Here is a 23,140-nt window from a genome sequence, read left to right as displayed (position 1 = left end):
GAAAAACACTCAACTCAAAAACACTTCTTAAAGGTTGTCAATATACAAATAAAACTTTTAAATGTTGTTTTTATAATCCTATCATTGATTTTGTTTTATCAAATTTAAAACATAACTAAAACAATAAATTCGTATATATGTACAGTTATGACCAGTTAAACTAACGAACTGTCGAAACTGTTCACTAATTTGTTTGCATTGCACACGGTTTCTTGTGTTTCTCATACAGTTTATGACATCTTTACACTAAATCCGTTGAATGTGTACTGATTAATACTTATTGGTAACGTAATTTTTGCTATAATCTCGCGGTTTTAAACCATCACTGTATCATATGAAAATCTATTGTTATTGTCCGTTGGAAAGTTCAAACACTACATATATTCAGAAAGTTTACTTTACAGCTGTAAATGAATTTTCTTTTATTTAAAAAACCACGCATCAAAGTAAACTGTCTCCGGATTTATGATGTCCGACGTTTGGTGTGTAAATTATACAGCTTCCGTTTTCCTTGACAACAAAATATTGCGGCAAAATGGAGTACACAGGCAGCAGTTATGATGGAGATCACAAAAATGGGAGGTTAATATCAGTAGAATATAAGATTTGGTCACATTTCAAACATGCACTCTTCAAGTCAACTCGATCTTTTATCCATTTCGCTCACAATACTAGCATGTTGACAGTTCATGAACATTTTACATATACATTTTGTAAAGTCAAAGAAAACAGTGTAAACACTGGGCTTATTCATAATTTTCATAGACAGGATGGGTACAACCCCCTAAATGAGAGATATCCCTTATATGATAGAGCGCAATTTCTTTAAATGAGAGATATCCCTTATATGATAGAGCGCAAGTTGTAGAGATCCTTTTTCTTTTGTAGATAAGAATAAATAAAAATATATAAAATAATATATGCTAAATTGAAAGGGGAAATATTCATTATATTGGAACAACTTTTGTACATGTATCTTTCAAAACTCTTGGATATGATTTGACAATGTACATTTGACAGATGTATATATAGTTCTTTGGGGATAGTTGCTTTGGGTAGGTAGACTTGTTTTTTTACAAAACACAAACAAATTATTACTTGAAATGTACCATAAAAGAAATAGTCATTTATACATTGAGAGGTTCTTCCCAAACTGATAAAACTGTAAAACCTGTATTTTTTCCAACTGTGTCACCAGTGAGGAATGAAAAATAAAATTGAGAAAGGAAATGGGTAATGTGTCAAAGCGACAACAACCTGACAAAAGCAGACAACAGCCAAATGCCACCAATAGGTCTTCAATGTAGCGAGAAACTCCTGCACCCAGAGGCATCCTTCAGCTAGCCCCTTAAAAAATATTTATACTAGTTCAGTGATAAAGGACGTCATACTAAAATCTGAATTATACACAAGAAACTAAAATTAAAAAAACAAGACTAACAAAGGCTAGAGGCTCCTGACTTGGGATAAAGTTTGCATAAATCATTTTTCAAATACTGTGACTCTGTCAATGATTTCTGTAGTACTAATTAAAATTACAGAAAAATATATTAGGCAGTAAGGTTGTCAGGTATCTGCTTTGTGGATTTCCACTGCTGATAGTGTACATGGTGTAGATGTATATTTTGTAGAATTATATTTTACAAAAATGTTTTTCGTAAATTGTTTTGTTAAAATTCAGGTTGTTAATTTTCTTGTTTAAATCATTTCAGGTTGGGGACTTCTAAATCAGAATACAGTATGAGTAAGAGGGGGGTGGTGGTATAGGAGGGGTCCTGATCACCAAATCCTGGGCTTTAAAACACTAAATCCAGAGGTCCTAAATTTAAATAAATTCAAATCCCAAGCTTAAAAACACCCGATCCCGTAGTTCTGATAAAGGTCCTATCCCCCATCACGAGTTTCCTCAATGTTTACCAAATTACAAAAAATAGTCATACATGTATAACTAAAGTTAAAACTAAAAGGAATGAAAAAATGGAAAAAAATATTGTAAACATGCACAAACATGTGAGCAAACTTTAATAGATTTGATAATGCATTAATGTCAGAAAATGACATGAAATATCTTCATTGACTGTTGTAAAACAACATAGAAGATCAAAGATGAAAATCACTACTCTTAAAAGGTTATTGAACAGGATAAGTATTAATGTAAGAAGTTGTGTGATATTAATGTATACACTAATGAGACAGCAAGTCAATAAAACCAATAATGATAGGACATCCAAGGGGTATTTTATAGTCTGATCAGTCTTCAACTACAGACAGTTTTATTTCTTATATAACATAATTTTTCTGAAACTGAAGGCCTTTTAAATGCACCCATAAATTTTAAATTATTGATGCAGGTAGAATTGAATATAAAAGAAATGTAGTAATCATGCATTTTATAAAAATGTTTCAGTGCAATATACATTTTGTAAAGTGAATGTGTACTTTAATTTGAAATACATTTGTAGTATTTTCAACAAAGAAATGGAACCTTTAAATATTTTTTTGATTTTCTATTATATCACTATCTAAATTCTAATTTCAACAATGCAAGTAAGTTTTTAGTTACACTAAATTAAATTCATTTAGTTTACTTTTTAGGATGGAAGGCAAGGGAAAGTATGAATTTCCAACAGAAACAAAATATGAAGGTGATATGAAAGATGGTATGTTCCATGGAAAAGGAACATTATTTTTCCCAAATGGTAGTAAATATGATGCATCATGGGAGAACGGTATTGCCATAGAGGTATGCAAGTGTATTAGATTTCAAGGTGGTACATTGTATATAACACTACAGGGAAATAACTCTGTAAAAATCAGCTGAACTTTTAAATCACGATCTATTGTTAAGGAAATATTAAGCTTCTTAATGATAAAAAAGTGCTTGTCAAACTACTATTAATGTATGTTCAATGATTTTTTCCAATAAAGTGTTAGGTATGACCTTAACCTCAATGCCAAACTTTTGTGCATCTAGCAAGATATTTGCAAATCCATTAAATCTCATAATAGATTTCTAAAGTTGAAAAAAAATAATGTACTAATTGATTGATTTTACAGAATAACATTGTTATTGTAATAATTATAATCTTTTCTGAATGATCAATTATATATCTTTGAAAGCTAGACCATGGTAATAATAGATTATATTTTCAATAATTGTTTCTTAATCAAGATCAGCATCTTAAGTAATTTGAACATAAGTCAAGTATTTTGGTCATATGTCTTATTTTTGGTCCGTAAAGTACTTCTTTATCAAGGATGTATAGCTTTAATCTTAAGGAACCTGAGTAACTTTTTAAAAAACCTCAAATAAATGGGAAAAACACTGTTGGCTTATACATTATTTTTTTGTGTGTATGTACATGTATGCTCTTAAATCAATTAACTCGTTACAATTCATTTAGGCAGATATAAAATTTCCTGATCAAACTTTCCATTTTTCTTTTTATTAAATGCAAGCTTATTTTTTTTTTAGATATGCATGCATGCCCTTGAAGAATGACCCTCATACTTGTCAAATCAATCATTAAAGTTGAATTGATAACCAAGCAGAGAAAAGTTGTTGTAAAACAGTATATATAGCCCTTAAGTATGACATGTTGAAAATATTAATTACAGTAAAATTTGTCATTTATACTGTGAAAAATAATTATAATTAAATTTTTTACAGGGTAAATACACATTTGCTGATGGTTTAAGATATGAAGAAGAGAATTGGGAATATTGTGATGGTTATGATAGAAGATTTTATACAGAAATCTGTAATGGTTTAAAACCTGCAGGTAGATCTACAAAACTATATTTAATATGTAATGTCACTTTTATGTGCTGTCATATTTTTAAAACAGCAGTTATCTCCCTTACAAAACACAATGATGTGCTATGACTGTTTATTAACAAGAATACTGAAAAGTTAGCATGAACACAATACGTTAATACTACACACATAACAAGTTTGATTATACAATGGTCAACAAAAGGGGAGGTATGGTATAAGTAACAAAAATACTAAGGACACAAAAAATATCAGAAAAGACCATTTCTTTTCCATTTTGTCACTTCAAAGGAAAAGTTGGACATTTTTATGAAAAGCATGGAGGATAAAAATTAACATTCAAGACTGGATTTAATGCAAAGAAAAATAAACTACAGCCTTAAGATGGTGAACTTACAAAAATAAAGTACCAATTTGTCCAAAATTCCAAAAGACAACACATTAGTAATTTACAAAATTTTTAGGCTATTTGCATACATTATTTTATTATTAAAATTATATTTGATATGTACATTATACAGTGTACATATTTTACAGATATTTACTATTTGAAGATAAATACTATTCCATTAAAGCAGTACAGCATCACATTACATGTTTTTACAATGCTAAAATGGCTTGGTAAGAAAATTGCTGAATACAAAGACCTTTTTTAAATATCACTGCATGAACTTTTTGTACTAGGGTTAAATCCTTGCACCATCATCAGTGATTGTCTGTACTTCATACTTATATTGTTGCATGCTAAACAATTTAAAATCTATGCCACTGTCCATTCATTCAAAAACATATCTTTCAGGTCGATCACAGTTAACCAACAGAGTGCCACCTAGAGACATACCAGAAGGCTGTTATGATTGTGGAGATGGATTCTATAATCCAGATACAAGGGTTGTTGTGGATTATAATCAGAAATTTTTACGAAATGCAGGTGAGTATTGAGTTAAGACAAAATGTAACAATAGAAAGTTTAAATTTTTAATTATTCATAAATGCACATTTATAACCAGAGGTATAGTATGACTCAGGTTTTCATTTTAATCATAAGCATTACTAGTTCAAGGAATAAATAAGGTCTACAAATTGTCAAAAAATGTCACAAGTATCAAAAAGTCAACTTTCCACATCTAACATGATACATGTACACACTTTTTCCACAAGCACAGGATAGGGAAACTGTTATTGTTATTTCTTTTGTTTTTCTATTAAAAAATTATAACACAAAACACATCTATATCAACTGAAAAATAGGATAAATTTATCTTTTTTTTTCTTTTGTGATACCTTGATATTTCATTCAACAATTTTTTTACTGGTTATCACCTGCTTGGTATTTGAAAATTACTCAAAAAAAAAACCAACAGAAATATATTCATACAATTATCAGAAGCAATTAGAAGAACAATAAAGAGCTCCAATTAAAAACTGAATTTAACTGTAAATAATTGACTTATAATTACAGATGATGATGAAGATGAATGGATACGACGAACCTGTAGGAAAGGTTGGGATGAGATTGTAGGCATTAAAGGGAGAATACCTCAGTCTGCAGCATGATGCTGTGATACCTGTATGAATGTGATGGATGTTTGTGAGCAAATGACATTATGGAAACACTGTGAGAGCTAGTTACATGATGAGAGATAGATTTATGTGTTGAGTCTGTTATCTAGTTTTTGATTTTTTATATTTAACTGAAATATATATTATTTATAAAGTTTTATGGTGATGATGAAAAATTATTCTGTGATATTATGTCTAATTATCTTGGCTTTATATAATCACTTACTAGATAATAATGTTGGTTTTTTTAAGTTTATTTATGTACATGTATAAGCAAACGAAATTTTAACCAAACTCACATTTTGATAAAAATCTAAAAATTTGAAAGGTTATTGAAAGAAAGAGACAAACTGCAGAACCAATGCTATTAATTTTAATGTATTAGGTCATCATAGCAGTAAGCAACTAACAAATAGTTGCATTTGTAATTGATGCATGCTACATGTAGTTGTTCTGATTCATCTGAATTATCTTGATATTATACAGATTTTTTAGTCCAACCTATTATATATGAAGTTTTGTTCCTTAATATTTCCACATAAAAATTGTGTTTTGATTTGTTACTCAGAATGTTTGTAACTTATAATGTATTGTATTTGTTCTTCCTTTAAAAGTGATTAACATAATTGCTAAACATGAAGAAATCTTGGACACTGATAAGAAATGACAGTAAGTTATTGTCATATACACACTATCATGAATTTTATGGATATGAAACATAATAAAAATTATTAAACTTTAACAATGTTGTTTTTATCTTGCCTTGATGAAATTCACAGAATACTTCATAAGTTGTTTACAGACACCTTATGTAATAAAGTTTCCAAGTTTGTCATATATGTCTATTGTTCTTGACCTTATTTGCATGGTTCAAATGGTATCTCAGATACTGTAAGTAAAAGGTAAACTATGTTTGGCCAGGTAAATGAATGATTGTAAGGTGTGTTTGCCAGACTGACTGTTTTCGTCTGACCTTCACCTTAATTTATTGGTTCATTGGAAGTTTTTATGATTTGATATATTTCATAGCCATGTTACATACTACATGTATAAGCAATAGGGCTACTATGTTTGGTATAGCAATTGATTTTAAGGTGTGCATATTTGTCTGGCAGTTTCATGTGACTTTGGCCTCATCTTCATGGTTCTTCGACTCGGTCCCCCTGTTGTGGGGAATATTTGGTTGGTTATATAGGAAAACACTGAAACATGACTTGTCAGTCAGTGCCTCCCTCCCCTTATGAAAAGTTTTGAATTGGCCAGTGTAAGTTATCTTAGTTTTGTCAGTTTATCAGATACTTTAATCAATAGGTCAACTCTGTTTTGTGTATGGATGATTGTTAGGTTTATACGTCTCTCTGGCAGGGTTCATAATACCTTGGCCTCATTTCCAATCCCAAAGATTTTGTGGTTTGGTTGGTTTCTTTTGTATTATAAGTGGTAGGACCACTGTATTTGGTCTATGGATTGATGGTAAGATATATACATGTCAGTCTGACATGGTATATCTGGCCATAACCTTATTTTCATAGAAATAATGTGACTCAGTGAGTATCACATGATCACTTGCATTTTGATATCTGATAAATTTATCTGTATGTTGACAATTATTCATGCATTTTTGTCCTATCTTGTAATAATAAATGCACACATGTAGTTCTGAATTTACAGTATATCAAAGATCTGCCATCAACACAAGTTGTGTCATTCTTTTTATACCCCCGCTTTGAAAAAAGGGGAGTATACTGTTTTACCTCTGTCTGTCAGTCCGTCCGTCAGTCAGTCCGTCCCATGAAACTTTCGTCACATTTTTCTCAGGAACTACACAACCATCCTTTCTGTAATTTGGTATCAACATTTATATATGTCAGCCATACTGTGTGATGCATTTTCAGATTCATCATTCATCGACTTTCTGTTTACCGAACACTTGTATGATTTTACACATGATAGCCAAGTTGAAAATTTTCCTCACATTTTTATCAGGAACTACAATACATGGATTTCTGAAATTTGGTTTCAGGATTTATATAAGTCAGCTATACCTTGTGATGCGTTTTCAGATTTATCACTCGACAACTTCCTGTTTACCGAACACTTGCATATTTTTTAACTATTTATATTATCCACTTGCGGCGGGGGTATCATCAGTGAGCAGTAGCTCACAGTTTCACTTGTTCATCCTTATTAGGATAAGTTACATTTCATATGCATTGAATGTAAATGTCATCTAAAATATATGTGCCAATGTCTACAATTTACAACAAAATGATCATAGTAATTGAAAGCTTGCTGAAAGAAAGTAAAGCCTGTCATAAATGGTGTCACCAAATACAAATGTTAATTTTTGTAAATCCTAACTTTCATCCATTTATTTTGCTTCATCAAAAATGCTTTATGTTAAGATTGAAGCTGTATGAAAGAGATTATATGTAAAAGGAATTCAACTTCTTTATTTCTACTCAAAGAGAGACAATTCTAACACAACTAACATCAATTAAAATTGAGAGAGAAAATGGGGGAATGTGTCAAAGCAACAACAACCAAACCATGGAGCAGACAACAGCCAAAGGCCACCAATGGGTCTTCAATGTAGCGAGAAACTCCCGCACCCGTAGGCGTCCTTCAGCTGGCCCTTAAAAAATATGTATACTATAAAATTGAGAATGGGAATGTGTCAAAGAGACAACAACTCGACCATAGAAAAAAATAACAGCAGGTCACCAACAGGTCTTCAATGTAGCGAGAAATTCCCACATCCGTAGGCGTCCTTCAGCTGGCCCCTAAACAAATATACACTAGTTTAGTGATAATGAATGCCATACTAATTTCAAATTGTACACAAGAAACTAAAATTACAGTGATAATGGACGTCATACTAAACTCCAAATTATACACAAGAAACTAAAATTAAAAAACATACAAGACTTGCAAAGACCAGAGGCTCCTGACTTGGGACAGGCACAAACTTGCGGGAGGGTTAAACATGTTTATAAGATCTCAACCATCCCCTATACCTCTAGCCAATGTAGAAAAGTAAACACATAACGATACGCATATTAAAATTTAGTTCAAAGAGAAGTCCGAGTCCGAATAAATAAAATGACAATAATACATAAATAACAACAGACTACAAGCAGTTAACTGACATGCCAGCTCCAGAGTCCAGACCTCAATTAAACTGATTGAAAGATTATGCCTTCATCATATGAATATCAATCACAATCCCTCCGGTTAGGGGTTTAGTATCGTACTATCATAAAATATATGAGAAGAACATAACCTGTGTCATGCCAACAACTGTTTTTCAAATAAATGTGTTTAGTAACGATACAATGACCCTATAAGTCAAAATATGCAATCTGTAATGACCTGACAACAGTATCGTAACTATATCCCTTCTTAATAAGTCTGTTTAAAGGTTTTGTAAGCTTTTGAGGTGAGTACTGATATTTTTGTTCTTTGTAAAGAATATTACCATTAAAGATTGGATGTGAAGTACCTGAACGTATAAGATTTGACTAGTTTGCGATATCAAAAACCCTGGTGTAATAATTTTTCAGTAATACATAAATTTCTCCCGCTAAAATCTTATACACGAGAGAATTGTACAAGTTGAGATATATAAACACCATAAGATGGTGACAAGGATAATGGATAATTAACGACAGGATATGAAAAATCATCTCTTTTATCATAAATTTTTGCATTAAGCTTCCCGTAAATGATATAGACATCAAGATCAAGGAAAGGACAGTGGTCATTGTTAGTATTAGCTTTATTTATCGTATGTTCAACAGGACAAATTTCTTTACTCTATTTTTCTGCTTAATTTTGTTGTCAGATTTTTAAATATGGTTAAATCATGTTGCTTTTCCAATGTATGCAATCTAAATATCTATCATTTTTTTTTTAAATACAGCAAGGAAGAAAATAATAAATAACCAAAACTTGGGGAAAAAAAAGAATAACACTTGAAACATTTACTGTGTCCTGAGCTTTTCTTCAATTTCCTTTATTGGGAATGCTCCAACCCAAACACGTTGAAATCCAGGGATGTAAGGACCTTTGAAAGATTCTTTCTACTTAATAAAACAGAGTCATTCTCATTTACATTTAATACATCTAATACAGGCATACTATTATAAAATATCCACATAAAATGATAAATAACATGATCAATGATCTGAGGTGAAAATCTTTCAATCTGCCTTTTATAAACATACTTTTACAATTAACTTGGAAGTATATATAAGATAAAAGTAAAATCATTTAAAGTTTGATTTAGCTGAATTCATATTCACTACAGACAGCATTTTATAATTTGCATGCATTGAATTAGAGTTCATTTTGTACATGAAATAAAATAGTACTTAGGATGTAAATAATGGTTACTTTAACATTTTTAAAGCAACATTTAATTATATGCTACTGTTTCTAAAACATATATTATTTTTACTGAATGAGACTATCAGCCATGTCATCAGTTTTTAAAGTACCCTTTGCTATTTCAAAAGTCTTCACACAACACAGATCTGATCTGCATGTATGCATGGCTATGCTGATTATCCTCACAAAATATTATACCAATTATTTAAAATCTTTACTAATATGAAAGTATGATGTCAGTTAACCATTACATACATTCAAGTGAATAGATATAGGAAGATGTGGTGTGAGTGCCAATGAGACAACTCTCCATCCAAACAACAATTCAAAAATTAAAACATTATAGGTTAAAGTACGGCCTTCAACACGGAGCCTTGGCATTATTCATTACAATGTACTTTTACATTCACTCACAATAAATAAATAACAGCATATCAATATTTTCAAATTAACCAATAGAATTATAGAAAAACAATTTGACCCTGAACAGATTTGCTCTAAATGCTTTGGTTTCAGAGTTACAAGCCAAAATCTACATTTATCCCCATTGTTCTATTTTAAGCCATGGCAGCCATCTTGGTTGGTTGGCCGAGTCACCGTACACATCTTTAAAACTAGATACCCTAATAATGATTGTTGGTAAAGTTTGGTTAAATTTGGTAGTTTCAGAGGAGAATTTTTTGTAAAAGGATGGTTTGGTTTTTCATATTTACATTAGACATATATATGGCACAAAGGTGTAATTATGTCTAAATCCAACTATAACATATGACACATAATAATATGCTAATTTTAGTATAAAATAGGTTTTTGTGAACAAATGCACACAGTGCATAACTGAAATACTTAAACAAGTTTCCCTGGACAATAACTCAACAGATACCCCAACTTAAAATTTAATAAAAAATACAGAAGATTAAAACCGAAATTTGAGTTTGTACTATGCATACAAAAATTTTACTTGAAGACATAATTTAAATCTTAAATTTTCTTCATGATTTTTTCTATCAAAGATAGATGATCAAAATTCAATTTCAAAATTAAAGTATCCATATTTTAATTTAATGTTATTACATGTACCATCAAGATTGTACAAATGTATTTCCAAGTTCCCTTGGTTGTATAATAATTTAAAAGTACTATAATTAAGAACATCTTAATTCATATGTCATGCAATTATTTCAAATAATTATCTCCCTTTCAGCACTCCTAGCACATTTAATGTCTTTCAGCACTACTTATACATTTATGCGTAATCGGTTTTTTTTGAGGAACACTTTCTTACATAAACACATGCTCTTTCAGTATACCGTTTTTTTATTGGTAATATCATTTGCAGTAACACATTTAATTTCCCACTGCAGACCTCCAATGTTGTGCAATTTCAGAAACATTTTTTCTCCAATGTTGTGCAATTTTGTTAATTTTATTCTTTAATTCATTGCCAATTTGGCTTATTAAAAAGATCTGTTTTTGTTTAAAAGTCCTGAGCATGGTATATAAATATCACAAAAGTTCTAACTGTATCCCATTCCCTCTTATGACTTCCTCAGGCATACAGAACACAGGGTTAACAGGTTTTATTTTATCTTCTCCTAACAGTGATAGTCCAGCTATGCCAAATAACGTGTGGAATGGATCAACCTGAAATCAAATTAATCATTAATTATTTATTGTCAAAATGTTATCACAATATTTGTTGAAATTGATGCAAAAAAAACAAAAAAATGCACCTTTCATTGGATTATTTTGCATATTCGTGTTTTCAATGTATTTTTTCAGGCCAGAAATAAATGTTTTTTTTATTTACAAGTATAGAAATTATTTTTTTTATTTACAAGTATAGAAATTATTTTTTTTATTTACAAGTATAGAAATTATAGAATTTATGACATCTATAAATTATTTATTATTTGCAGGTTTGCAGTCATGTACACCCACTCTATATCCCTTTTATCTAATTATAATTGATTTTTCCTTTTCGTGAATGGTTGATTATTTTTATTTAATCAACGTGTGGTTGGTTTGATCTCAGTTCAACATTGACCAGTCAGAAATAGGTTAGGATGTCAAATTTTCTTGCTTTCCTCTGATATTCCTACTGTGATGTCACGATAAAAAGCAACTAAGCCTGATGATGTCACATAGAAAAAACATATCTTTCTGAAGGTTGTTCAAAAAGAGGGAACAATTGTCTGCATATTTTCAAAACATCTCTAGAGAAACAGATTTGATATTTGATCCTCTTGGCTCTTAAATTTTAAATATTTGAAACGCTCTGCAAGCCATATGTTTTAAATTTCAAAACTTAATTGTCTCGAGTGGTTAAATATCCTATTACACTCAATGCAGTGGTAGAATCTATATTTAGCCCCACAAAAAAACTTTTTTTTAAGTTGATATTTACCATATCTCCAGGTCTGTCTGCAAACCCTCCAGTCTCGTCATCTTGACATGCCAGAATAAATTTTGTTAGTTTAGCCTGTATAAAAAGAAGGACAAAGGTTGATTATGATACTGTAAATTCTGAAATTACAGTAATGCATGTATTTATCTTTGGGAATCATTGATTACGAAAAATGTGAGATCTAATTAATGTGATTGAAAAATTTCGGACGGATATCATTACCAAAATCATTATTGGAAACCTGCTACTGTCACATTTTTTGGATTAAAAAAATATTGCAATAATTCCTGAATCTACAATAACTTAAAATAACTTAAATAAGTTCAAATTGCTTGTTTTAAGTCCAATAAAATGGTGAGAGTAAACTTGTTTATAGAGAATTTATTCTTAAACATTAGAGATTTGAATACTTCATGTAAGTCAAAGTCTAAATTGATCAGCATCCCCTTATATTCAAATAGATTTATCCATAGATTATATGATATTACAAATGTACTTGAGTCTTTTTTTGTGAAAAACCACACTTAAGGGGGCTCGAGGGTCTAAATCATTTTTTTTATTTAATATAAGATTTCGCAATTTTTTTCTATAAATGAACTTTATCTTATACCTAATAGAAAATTGAAATAAAAAAGAGGGGTCACCGATCATTTACGCTCACAATCTGTCTTTGAAAGAAATATACATTTTTGTAAATGTCCTTTTTTTCTGTTGAACTAATAGGAGAAAAAGAGGTAATATCGAAATAAAAAAATAACCTAATTACAGAAATCGCTTAAATTTTACAATTATTTAGTTTATGTATAGCTTATTTGAAAACAATAATAAAAAATATAGGTCACCGATGAGTAAAAAAAGATATTTCACTTTTAATGCCAAAAAATAGCATTTTTGCACCAAGATAATTTCGAGCTTTTTCAATGATATCTACATTTAAAAATTCTGTTGAGGCCAACACGAATTGATTTTTTGGAATGATTTTTGTGCCATATGATAAAGTTACAACTACTTAAGGTAATTTATAAAATTTGTAATGAAAATTAAATGTTTAATTTTTTTCTGAAAATCTTATACCTGCGAGCCTCCTTAACAATAATCATACATGTCAGATGATCTAACCTATTTAATTGTTGAGCAACACAACAGGGGTCACATGTGGAAATGATTCTGCCTATTCTTCCATTACAGCCAAGACAATCCCTGATTTTTGGTTGGGTTATTGAAGCTCAATCCTAAGTTGTATATGATGTGTTTTGTAGACTGTAGTTAGTCTTTGAGATATTTTTGATTTATTCCAAATGTGGTTCATTCTCATTTACTTTTATTATTTATGGAAGAAAAAGAGTAGTTTCTGAAACTATTTAGTTCAGCATTGATAAAAACCTTTCAGCAATATTCCTATTTTTATATATTTCCTGCATACTGGCATGATGTAGAATAAATATGAAGACGATGCAGTTCTACATAAAGTTAACTAGATAATTCAATTGACCTTTACAACTATATACATCTTGTTTTGTTTTTGTCTTTGTGCTAATTATTTAAATAAATTATTTAGTTCTGTTACCTTATCAATCCAGTGTATTTTTCCTATAATTTTAAGTGAGGCTAAAACCCACCAGGAATAACAAACATCAGGTAATTTCTCTGGTCTACCTACAAAAGAAATACTTATATTCAGACTCTATTCATTAAGCTAAAAATTATAAACTTTTAACGATAATAACGAGTTTAATTGAATTGTTCATTTTAAGCAAAACACTATCTGCATATATATTCTCACTTAAAAATAATATTGAGCCACCTTGAGCTAACATTTCAATTTCAGAGTTTATGCCTAATCTTTTAATAATTGGTATGCTTTTTCTATTTTGAAAAGATAAACCTGTTACTAATCTGATACCTGAGTATTCTCACATCCTCCCTTAACCAACACATTTTCATGGTATCAATATTTGCAATCCTTGCAGAAAAAACCTGACTATTCTAACACCCTACTTAATCTGACCCTTTTTTCTGGTCCCCGGTTACACTGTACATATTGATGAACATCAAATATACAGTACAATACTATGTGTTTCAATTGTATATAATTCCTATTTTTTACATAATTATAGAACTTATCTCCTTACAACTCTCATTTAACTCAAAAGAAAGAATAATTTCCATACACAAGAATGACTAAAAAAAAATCCAAAAAAAAATCATATACTACTTGAAACTAGGTTTAATCAACAACAATTCTTTTGTTCCAAATATTATAGTCTGCTTTCCTGTGATACATGTAGCTTTTATTTTATAAACACAAAATTTACAAAATATCAACAGAAATGCAGTGTTAAGATCAATATAACTATTATCTGTATGAAAACATCTACTTAAGGGTGGTGTCAACTTAATGTAAGTTTTCACAAGGTGATATTTATCTAAATAATTTAATATGCATAATTAGCCTTTGTGAAAAACAAAAAGAACCTGTTGTTCAGTGGTTGTTGTTTGTTGATGTGGTTCATACATGTTTCTTGTTATTCATATAGATTAGAATCAGTTTCCTGCTTGATTTATTTTACACTAGTAACTTTGGGGTCCTTTTTAGCTTGCTATTTGGTGTGAGCCTAGGCTCAGTGTGGAAGGCCTAATTTGGCATATTATTGTTCACTTTTTACTCATTGGTAGGGTTGTCTCATTGGCACTAATACCATATCTTCTTATTTCAATAAAACAATGTCTGACATGTGATTTGACTTTTCTAACCTCAAATTATAACAACAAATATCTTGAAACTCTCCTATTTACACCTACCATTCAGTCCACCAGAGGGCAGTTGTCTCTCACACAACCACCAACCCAACAAATCTGCATTAATATGATGAAGTTGTCCTACAATGGCTAACATTCCAACACAACAATATATTTGTCCTGAATGAGATTCACTTCCTGGTCTACAGCCGAACCCACCATCAAAGTTCATACAGGTTAACACAAACTCTACTGCATGTTCTATGTCTATTGCATCAAGTCTTTTCTGGAAAAAAAGATAATCCTATGAACTTGCATTGATAATTAAATATGTACAATGTACTGTAAATTCAGAAATTATTGCAAGGTTTTTATTAACACAAACTATGGAGTATTGCAATAATAAGAACTCGCATTCTGATATCAAATATATAAATTTTTCTAAATTCACAATAGTGAAAATTTCATTTTTGAAAAAAAAATAAAAAATTACGCAATAACAAATGCATGCAATCATTGATTATTTTGGAATTGTAGTTTGAGTTTCGATGCCAGTAAATCATAAAAGTAAAGCGGCAGGGTTGAATGATTGATAAAAATAAAAATTGTAAAGTTTAATCTGAACACTGCATAAAAATCAATCATGTAAAGTTTTATTTAAATTTGTTCAGAAGAGGAATTTGTGGTTCTTTGAATAGACTGGAAAAATATGATTCAAAAGAACCTCAAAAATATAGTGCACACTTTTACTTTATGAGCTATGCTGGTTATTCAGTGTACACTATATTTTTTATGCTATTTCTTAATTTACCAAAAAAAAATTATTACAGTCATTCCTTAATTGATGTAAAAGAAGTACTTACTAATAACGCTAAACAGGCCACAGCACAAAATGAAAATCTGGTGTCAACTTCCCCTGTAAAAAGATAGAAAGTGAAATAATTAATCTTATTTCTCAATGCACAATTATTTTTTTCTGTCATAAAAACACAGATCTATCAATATTTATTTTCTTCCTTTTCTAAAAGTTAAATCTATATATAGACTTGGGTCATTTCAGAGCATGAACGATTGTGGACACCTTACTATAAACTGTATGTCAACCACTAGATGTTTAATGATAATTTTAGTCATTGGGTTACTGTCTTGTTGACAATCACTCCACATTTGCTTTCCCTTTTCAATTTTTTTTTACATCTAGTTCAAGATCAGGGTCAATGTAAGATTGTAAATTCATTAAAACAATAGGAGTCAATATGCAAGCTATCTAATTGTGTTGAAATCAGGGCCCCTCCTGGTAAGTTAAAATTTCATTTGTGTTTGTAATATCATCACAAGATCATGTCAACCTATTCCTGATTGGAATTAGTGCTATCGAGTCTTCTTTCACACTGAATATAATTACACCATTAATAAGTTAATAATTTGAATATCACAGAAAATGAAACAATTAAAATTGATTGAAAAGTTCACAACTACTGTGAATTCATTTATTTTCTTGGGTATCATTTTTTTGTGGATTGACGAAAAAATTTTCGTGGATATTTGATTTTGTTGTTATGCCAATATCTGCATACAAAACATAAAGAAAAATTACATTTCGTTGAACATTTAAATTCGTGGTTATCATGTACCCACGAAATACATGCAAATTGGTATCCAACGAATATTAATAAATCCACAGTAACAAGTTTTTTTTAACTGTGTAAGATTTTTTGTGAAAAGAACCACTAATACTGGAACTCAAAAGTGGTGTTTTGACAGATGTTTTATTGACCTATTGTCAAGGAGCACACCAGACAATCAACCATGGATTACAGAGTTACTCTTTATCATCCTACAAATGAGATTACAAAAGTATAAGGCCAACTAAAATAAATTAGTAGATTTTCATCCAAATTTTAGAAAAATATGGGGCGGGTGGGAGTATTTTATTTTTAAAATTTTATTTCCTATGAAACCCTTGCCAAGAGTTCTTCATACCGCGGGGTATATGGAAGTGGAAAACAAGCTTGTATAATGTATATACATGCTGTATAAGAAATCCTACACTATTTTTTTAACTCTTAAATAAAAATCCCTGGTAGACAACCACTGTTATACATTGTACATGTAATTGCCGCTTTTGAAACCTATTTATAGTATACATAAAAAAAAGAGAAATCAGAGGTGGATTTAGGAGGGGGGGGGGGGGGGGGCAGGCCCCCCCCTTTTGAGAGAAAAAAATTGGTTGCTTATATAGGGAATCACTGAAGCGTGACTGGAGCGGGCCCCCTCTTAGGCAGTCAGTGGGCCCCACTTATGAACATTTCTAGATCCGCCACTGGAAATACTCTCTTCAGTTGTACTATACCTACACCAAATTTATTTTGCTTTCTTAGCAATGGTTTGTAGTCGCCATAAAATCAATAAAATGTATTGGTTGAGTGGTACAATTGTAAGCAACACAAGTATTAGGACTAGTACATAATAAAATGTAAACTCAGTGTAGAAAGTAATTATGATGTAAAACATGAACTAAACCAAAAAGTAGTTGTTGTTTAATGACTAAGTTAAGGGTATTGGGACAGTTACAGATGCTGTTTGTCAACAAAAACCACAGCCATGGGTTTGATAATAATTAAAATGCGTGTTTGTCGACTTTTTTCTCTCAATACACGGTCATCAATCAAACACATTCGTGCTTGTATTAATTTCTTTAATCCAGTCATGTTTTTTATACCAATTTGTTCTACGATTCTTGCGCTTTAGATATCATTCACAGTCCAAATTTCCTGACACAAAGTCCTCGTATAAATAAAAAAAACACCACGGTTTTCGATTCACTTGTGACTACCGCAATTTGCGTTCAAGGACAAGGCGTTTTACTTGTATTAAACTCTAATATTTCATGCCCTTCTCGTTATCAATCTCTATTCTCGGTTGATGAAGTTGTCATCATAGAGCAGCAGAATATGTCGACTTAATCATTTTCATAAGATTACTCGAATGCAAATTTTTTTTTTGAAACAGGACGTTTTGAATGAAACGTAATTACCGAAGGTTCCCGGTAACGGACTTGAAAAAAATCCAGAAATCGTATTTTTGTTAAATAGAAAAAATCGGGCTGGATGATTTCAGAGGGGCGGGAGGGGATGAAAATCTAGCAATTAATTTTAATTGGCCTAATTAGAATATTTATTGCTTTTTTTTTTTATGTTCGACAACAATTTCAGAAATAAGGATATTTTATGGCACCAGTTTTTATAACGGTTGAAACTGTAGTGCCTTGATAGAATCAATGACCTTTACTAGGAAACTATATAATTTTAATCTAGTGTTGAACATTTGAATTAATCATGTTAATGGTTCACCACGAAAATTGGTATTCAACGAATAATTATGAATCCACATGATAATAATTTACCCCATTTATCACCATAGAAACTCCCATCATCCTGCTGTAGGTTCTTGACATAGTCCACAACTTTGTCTACATTTATTGTATCTGTAGCATCATACAAGGTCAAAATCTGTAAACAAAAACAGGATATACAAGTCATAGATGTACTTCTTTGATGTTATACAATGTATTTAAAAGGATTGACAGAGACATTTGTGGAGTAAAATCATTACTGAAATTATTATGATGGAGACTTATTAGAAACCTACTACTGTCACACAGGTGGCTCTTTTTACAAAAATGTTGTCATCATATTTCGATTATATGTTTAAATATTTTTTTGTTGTACTGAAATGTTCATGCATGATTTACAAGTGTTTTTTTTGGCCATAAGAATTTGTTTATATAATCCATAGTCTTTAATTTAGGAAAGTGAAAGTTCTTTTTTCTTTTCCTAAATATAGAAGTTTGTCTGAACACATGCTGATGTTGTAAATTCATGAAGTTAAATTTCACCTGCACAGCACTAAGAGTATAAAGCAAATGAGGGTCATGACCCACGCTGGCACCAATTCCCCCACACTCGTGTTGACATTGCTGTATAAACTGTATAACTTCATCTTTGTTCATTCTGTCAAGTTGTCCCATCATATCCATAACTGTTAGACCCCAGTACATTCCACTCATACGTAGATACTCTGTGATACAATACTCCTGCAAATACATATTAGATTGTAAACATGGATTCATTATTATTAGGTACTACTAATTTTCAATTGATTTTATGGGTACGGTTGAACCATGAAATTACAAATTTTCTTTAGTCTTAGGAATCTGAGATTCAGTAGTTGTTTTTTGTTGATAAGTCAGTGTTTTCCCTAGGCTATTCAAGCATAGCGGTACCGCTACGCATCAATTTGAGTGTTTGTCCTTTTTATAAAGATTAGACCAATTGTACATGTATTACTGTTTGAATGGTTTTACACTAGTAATTTTTGGGGCCCTTTATAGTTTGCTGTTCTGTGTGAGCCAAGGCTCTGTGTTGAAGACTGTACTTTGACCTATCATGGTTTACTTTTATAAATTGTGACTTGGATAGAGAGTTGTTTCATTGGCACTCATACCAAATTTTCTTATATTTATTATATGCAGAAAATTGCAAAACCATGATATCATATATCCACAAAAATACTAGTTTTACACATTTTATGAAAATAAATGAATCAACAGTACAAATAGCATTTGTCAAGGTGGTCATCTGACAATTTTTTTTAATAAGGTACTCTTAAGATGTTTGTGGTCAGGTTTGGTAAAAATTGACCCAGAAGTTTCCAAGAAGAAGATATTTGTAAAAGTTACAGTTGACAACGTTGACGAACATCAAATGAGGAGAAAAGCCCGCCTAGACTTTCAGCCACATGAGCTGATAATGTACTCTGCATCTCTATCTTTGATATTACAGATATACATACATAGTTGATTCTGTTGTTATTCTATATTTACTTACATAATCATCTTTCTTAGTCCCATATGAAGCTATATAATCACAATGTTTCTGTAGAATGAGGGACCTCAGGGCACTGTCTGGTATTGTCACATCTTTTACTGGGGTTCCCTGAAAATGGTTAAAAAAAGTATACATAATATAACTAGAGGCTCCAAAGAGCCTGTGTCGCTCACCTTGGTCCATGTGAATATTAAACAAAGGAAGCAGATGGATTCATGACAAAATTGTGTTTTGGTGATGGTGATGTGTTTGTAAATCTTACTTTACTAGTCTTGCTGCTTACATTTATCTCTATCTATAATGAACTTGGCCCAGTAGTTTCAGTGGAAAATGTTAATAAAAATTTACAAATTTTATGAAAATTGTTAAAAATTGACTATAAAGGACAATAACTCCTTAGGGGGTCAATTGACCATTTCGGTCATGTTGACTTATTTGTAAATCTTACTTTGCTGAACATAATTGCTGTTTACAGTTTATCTCTATCTATAATAAAATTTAAGATAATAACCAAAAACAGCAAAATTTCCTTAAAATTACAGATTCAGGGGCAGCAACCCAACAATTGGTTGTCAGATTCATCTGAAAATTATAGAGCAGATAGATCTTGATCTGATTAATAATTTTACCCCTTGTTGGATTTGCTCTAAATGCTTTGGTTTTTGAGTTATAAGCCAAAAACTGCATTTTACCCCTATGTTCTATTTTTAGCTGTGGCGGCCATCTTGATTTGATAGTCGGGTCACCGGACACATTTTTAAAACTAGATACCCCAAAGATGATTATTGCCAAGTCTGGATTAATTTGGCCCAGTAGTTTCAGAGGAGAAGATTTTTGTAAAAGATAACTAAGATTTACGAAAAATGGTTAAAAATTTACTATAAAGAGCAATAACTCCTAAACGGGTCAACTGACCATTTCGGTCATGTTGACTTTTTTGTAAATCCTACTTTGCTTAACATTATTGCTGTTTACAGTTTATCTCTATCTATAATAATATTCAAGATAATAACCAAAAACTGCAAAATTTCCACAAAATTACCAATTCAGGGGCAGCAACCCAACAACGGTTTGACCGATTCACCTGAAAATTTCAGGGCAGATAGATCTTGACCTGATAAACATTTTTACCCCATGTCAGATTTCCTCTAAATGCTTTGGTTTTTGAGTTATAAGCCAAAAACTGCATTTTACCCCTATGTTCTATTTTTAGCCGTGGCGGCCATCTTGGTTGGTTGACCGGATCACGCCACACATTTTTTAAACTAGATACCCCAATGATGATTGTGGCCAAGTTTGGTTCAATTTGGACCAGTAGTTTCAGAGAAGAGGATTTTTGTAAAAGTTAACAACGACGACGGACGCCGGACGACGGACGACGCCGGACGCCGGACGCAAAGTGATGGGAAAAGCTCACTTGGCCCTTCGGGCCAGGTGAGCTAATAAATGTGCAATTTGCTATCTTTTAGGAGACCTAGACTATATACTTGCCAAAAGAGCTTCCTTGTAAATGCATTAAAATATCACAAAAATGTCCGCTGCAGATGCACATTCATGTATTCAATATGTACAAGGGCTGTAACTCTAATATATATATTTTTTTTCATTAAACTTTTCATCAATCATCATGATCATCATGATCATACAAAAAGACCTTGCTTATATACAATTTTGGTAATTTTTTTATTAGAAATTTTTATTTGATAGCACTTCTCTGTATTTATCATGTTAACATTATTGTTATCAACCCTATCAGGTCATAGAACATGTAGAACATAACTATTCTTTCAATGGCATCTTGAAGTTAATTAGATGGTGTCTAGTCCTGACACATTTATTAGTCAATGCAGTGTTAATTGTGTATTAGGACTTTTTGCAATTGTGATATATCTTTTAGCATGTAATATGTTAAAATTTGGATCAAATATGAAAATTTGACTTGAGCATTTCGATTTCCTGAACTTGAAGTAAAATTACACTTTTATTGAGTAAACAAATCTAATATCCTAAAATTATATACATGTACTTTGATATTATTTTAAGTAATATAACACCATGTGTTCAGGACAAATCAATTTGTCCTTTGGAAATTGATTAGTTCTTGTACATTTTGTAATCCTTGGGAAATTGTGGTACCACTCCATTTACAGCCAACACATCTCAAATTTTTTTTAAATAGCCTTGCCAGACGTCATAATTATTTGGATTAGGCTATTTAAAGTAACTTTAGTAAGTCTAGATTGGCGGTTCTTCTGCATGAACTCTGCTCTGTTATCAAGCTGTCATAACAGGTACATTTGTGAAATACTAGAACAATCTCAGACATCAAAATTAATATGAGCATGATGAGGATTATCTGGACCAAAGGAGTTTGAAATTCTTGCAATAACAGTGTAAAAATATGCCAAACTCGACTATAGCAGTAGAGTGTCTCTTGATCTCTTCTCTCTTCAAGAGAAGCTAAACAAATTTGTATACTGTCATAGTCCAGTATTTTTACACCGTTATTGCTAGTGTAGCGGGGTTGCTTCCCCTCAGTACAGGTAGAACATGAAAAGACAGTCTTAATCAACTGAGCTAGGGAATTGATTCTTTGTCTCAGTGGGTTAACACACTGACTGTCACGCTGACGACCAGGGTTCGAAACCCGGTGGTGACGATATGAATTTGTAGAGTAAATACATGCTCTCCAGTTACATTTGGCGCCCAACTTAAAAATCCATGATGGTTATCTGGAGTATAGCCAGGGTTTGTGTATATAAAGATACCTATATTCAGGTGCACATTTTGTGCCTTATATGTTTTGGTGGGGGAATAGTGTAGCGGGGTTGCTTCCCCTCAGTACAGGTAGAACATATAAAGACAGTCTTAATCAACTAAGCTTGGGAATCGATTCTTTGGCTCAGTGGGTTAACACACTGACTGTCACGCAGACGACCAGGGTTCGAATCCTGGTGGTGACGATATGAATTTGTAGAGTAAATACGTTCTCTCCACATGCTCCAGTTACACTAGTATTCTGGTTCTCTCTTTGAAAGAAACTCTACTGTGATAGTCGAATTTGACATATTTTTACATCGCAATTGCTAGGATTTCAAACTCCTGTGACTGTGTCTGGACCAGGACATAGTCATAAATTTTACCATTCGTAATTTTCAAGTTTTGAATATAAAAAGAAATGTGCGATTCGTGAGCTGAAGCAAAACATTATTCTCCACTAAATAAGAAAGACAACATGGATTTTAAGTGTTGTTACCATTTTTGTCTGTCAGAGAACTACATATAACATGGAAACCTAAAATAGATGTGATAAATATTTCATGTTGATGTGTGTCATGGGGGCGTCCATCACAACGACCCGGATGGGGTTTCCCCAAC

At 31.4% G+C, this 23,140-nt stretch overlaps 2 protein-coding genes across 2 annotated transcripts; one reads left to right on the top strand and one right to left on the bottom strand.

The window, feature by feature from the left end:
• Nucleotides 1-468: 468 nt before the first annotated feature.
• LOC134707336 (MORN repeat-containing protein 5-like) lies at nucleotides 469-6,083 on the top strand. The gene is made up of 5 exons (XM_063567009.1): nucleotides 469-582; nucleotides 2,596-2,743; nucleotides 3,671-3,782; nucleotides 4,575-4,706; nucleotides 5,238-6,083. Exons 1-5 carry the CDS (start codon nucleotides 536-538, stop codon nucleotides 5,330-5,332), a joined length of 534 nt encoding a protein of 177 aa, XP_063423079.1. The 5' UTR covers nucleotides 469-535; the 3' UTR covers nucleotides 5,333-6,083.
• Nucleotides 6,084-9,599: 3,516 nt separating this feature from the next.
• On the bottom strand, nucleotides 9,600-23,140 carry LOC134707335 (geranylgeranyl transferase type-2 subunit beta-like). Its single transcript, XM_063567008.1, has 9 exons — nucleotides 23,019-23,140; nucleotides 19,763-19,870; nucleotides 18,772-18,969; nucleotides 18,280-18,385; nucleotides 15,737-15,789; nucleotides 14,937-15,159; nucleotides 13,702-13,790; nucleotides 12,135-12,209; nucleotides 9,600-11,371 (listed from the first exon to the last, which is right to left on the bottom strand). Exons 1-9 carry the CDS (start codon nucleotides 23,019-23,021, stop codon nucleotides 11,234-11,236), a joined length of 993 nt encoding a protein of 330 aa, XP_063423078.1. The 5' UTR covers nucleotides 23,022-23,140; the 3' UTR covers nucleotides 9,600-11,233.

This window comes from Mytilus trossulus, chromosome 2 (genome assembly GCF_036588685.1).
Source record: "Mytilus trossulus isolate FHL-02 chromosome 2, PNRI_Mtr1.1.1.hap1, whole genome shotgun sequence".
Lineage (NCBI taxonomy): Eukaryota > Metazoa > Mollusca > Bivalvia > Mytilida > Mytilidae > Mytilus > Mytilus trossulus.
This window is presented reverse-complemented; position numbering and strand designations above follow the sequence as displayed.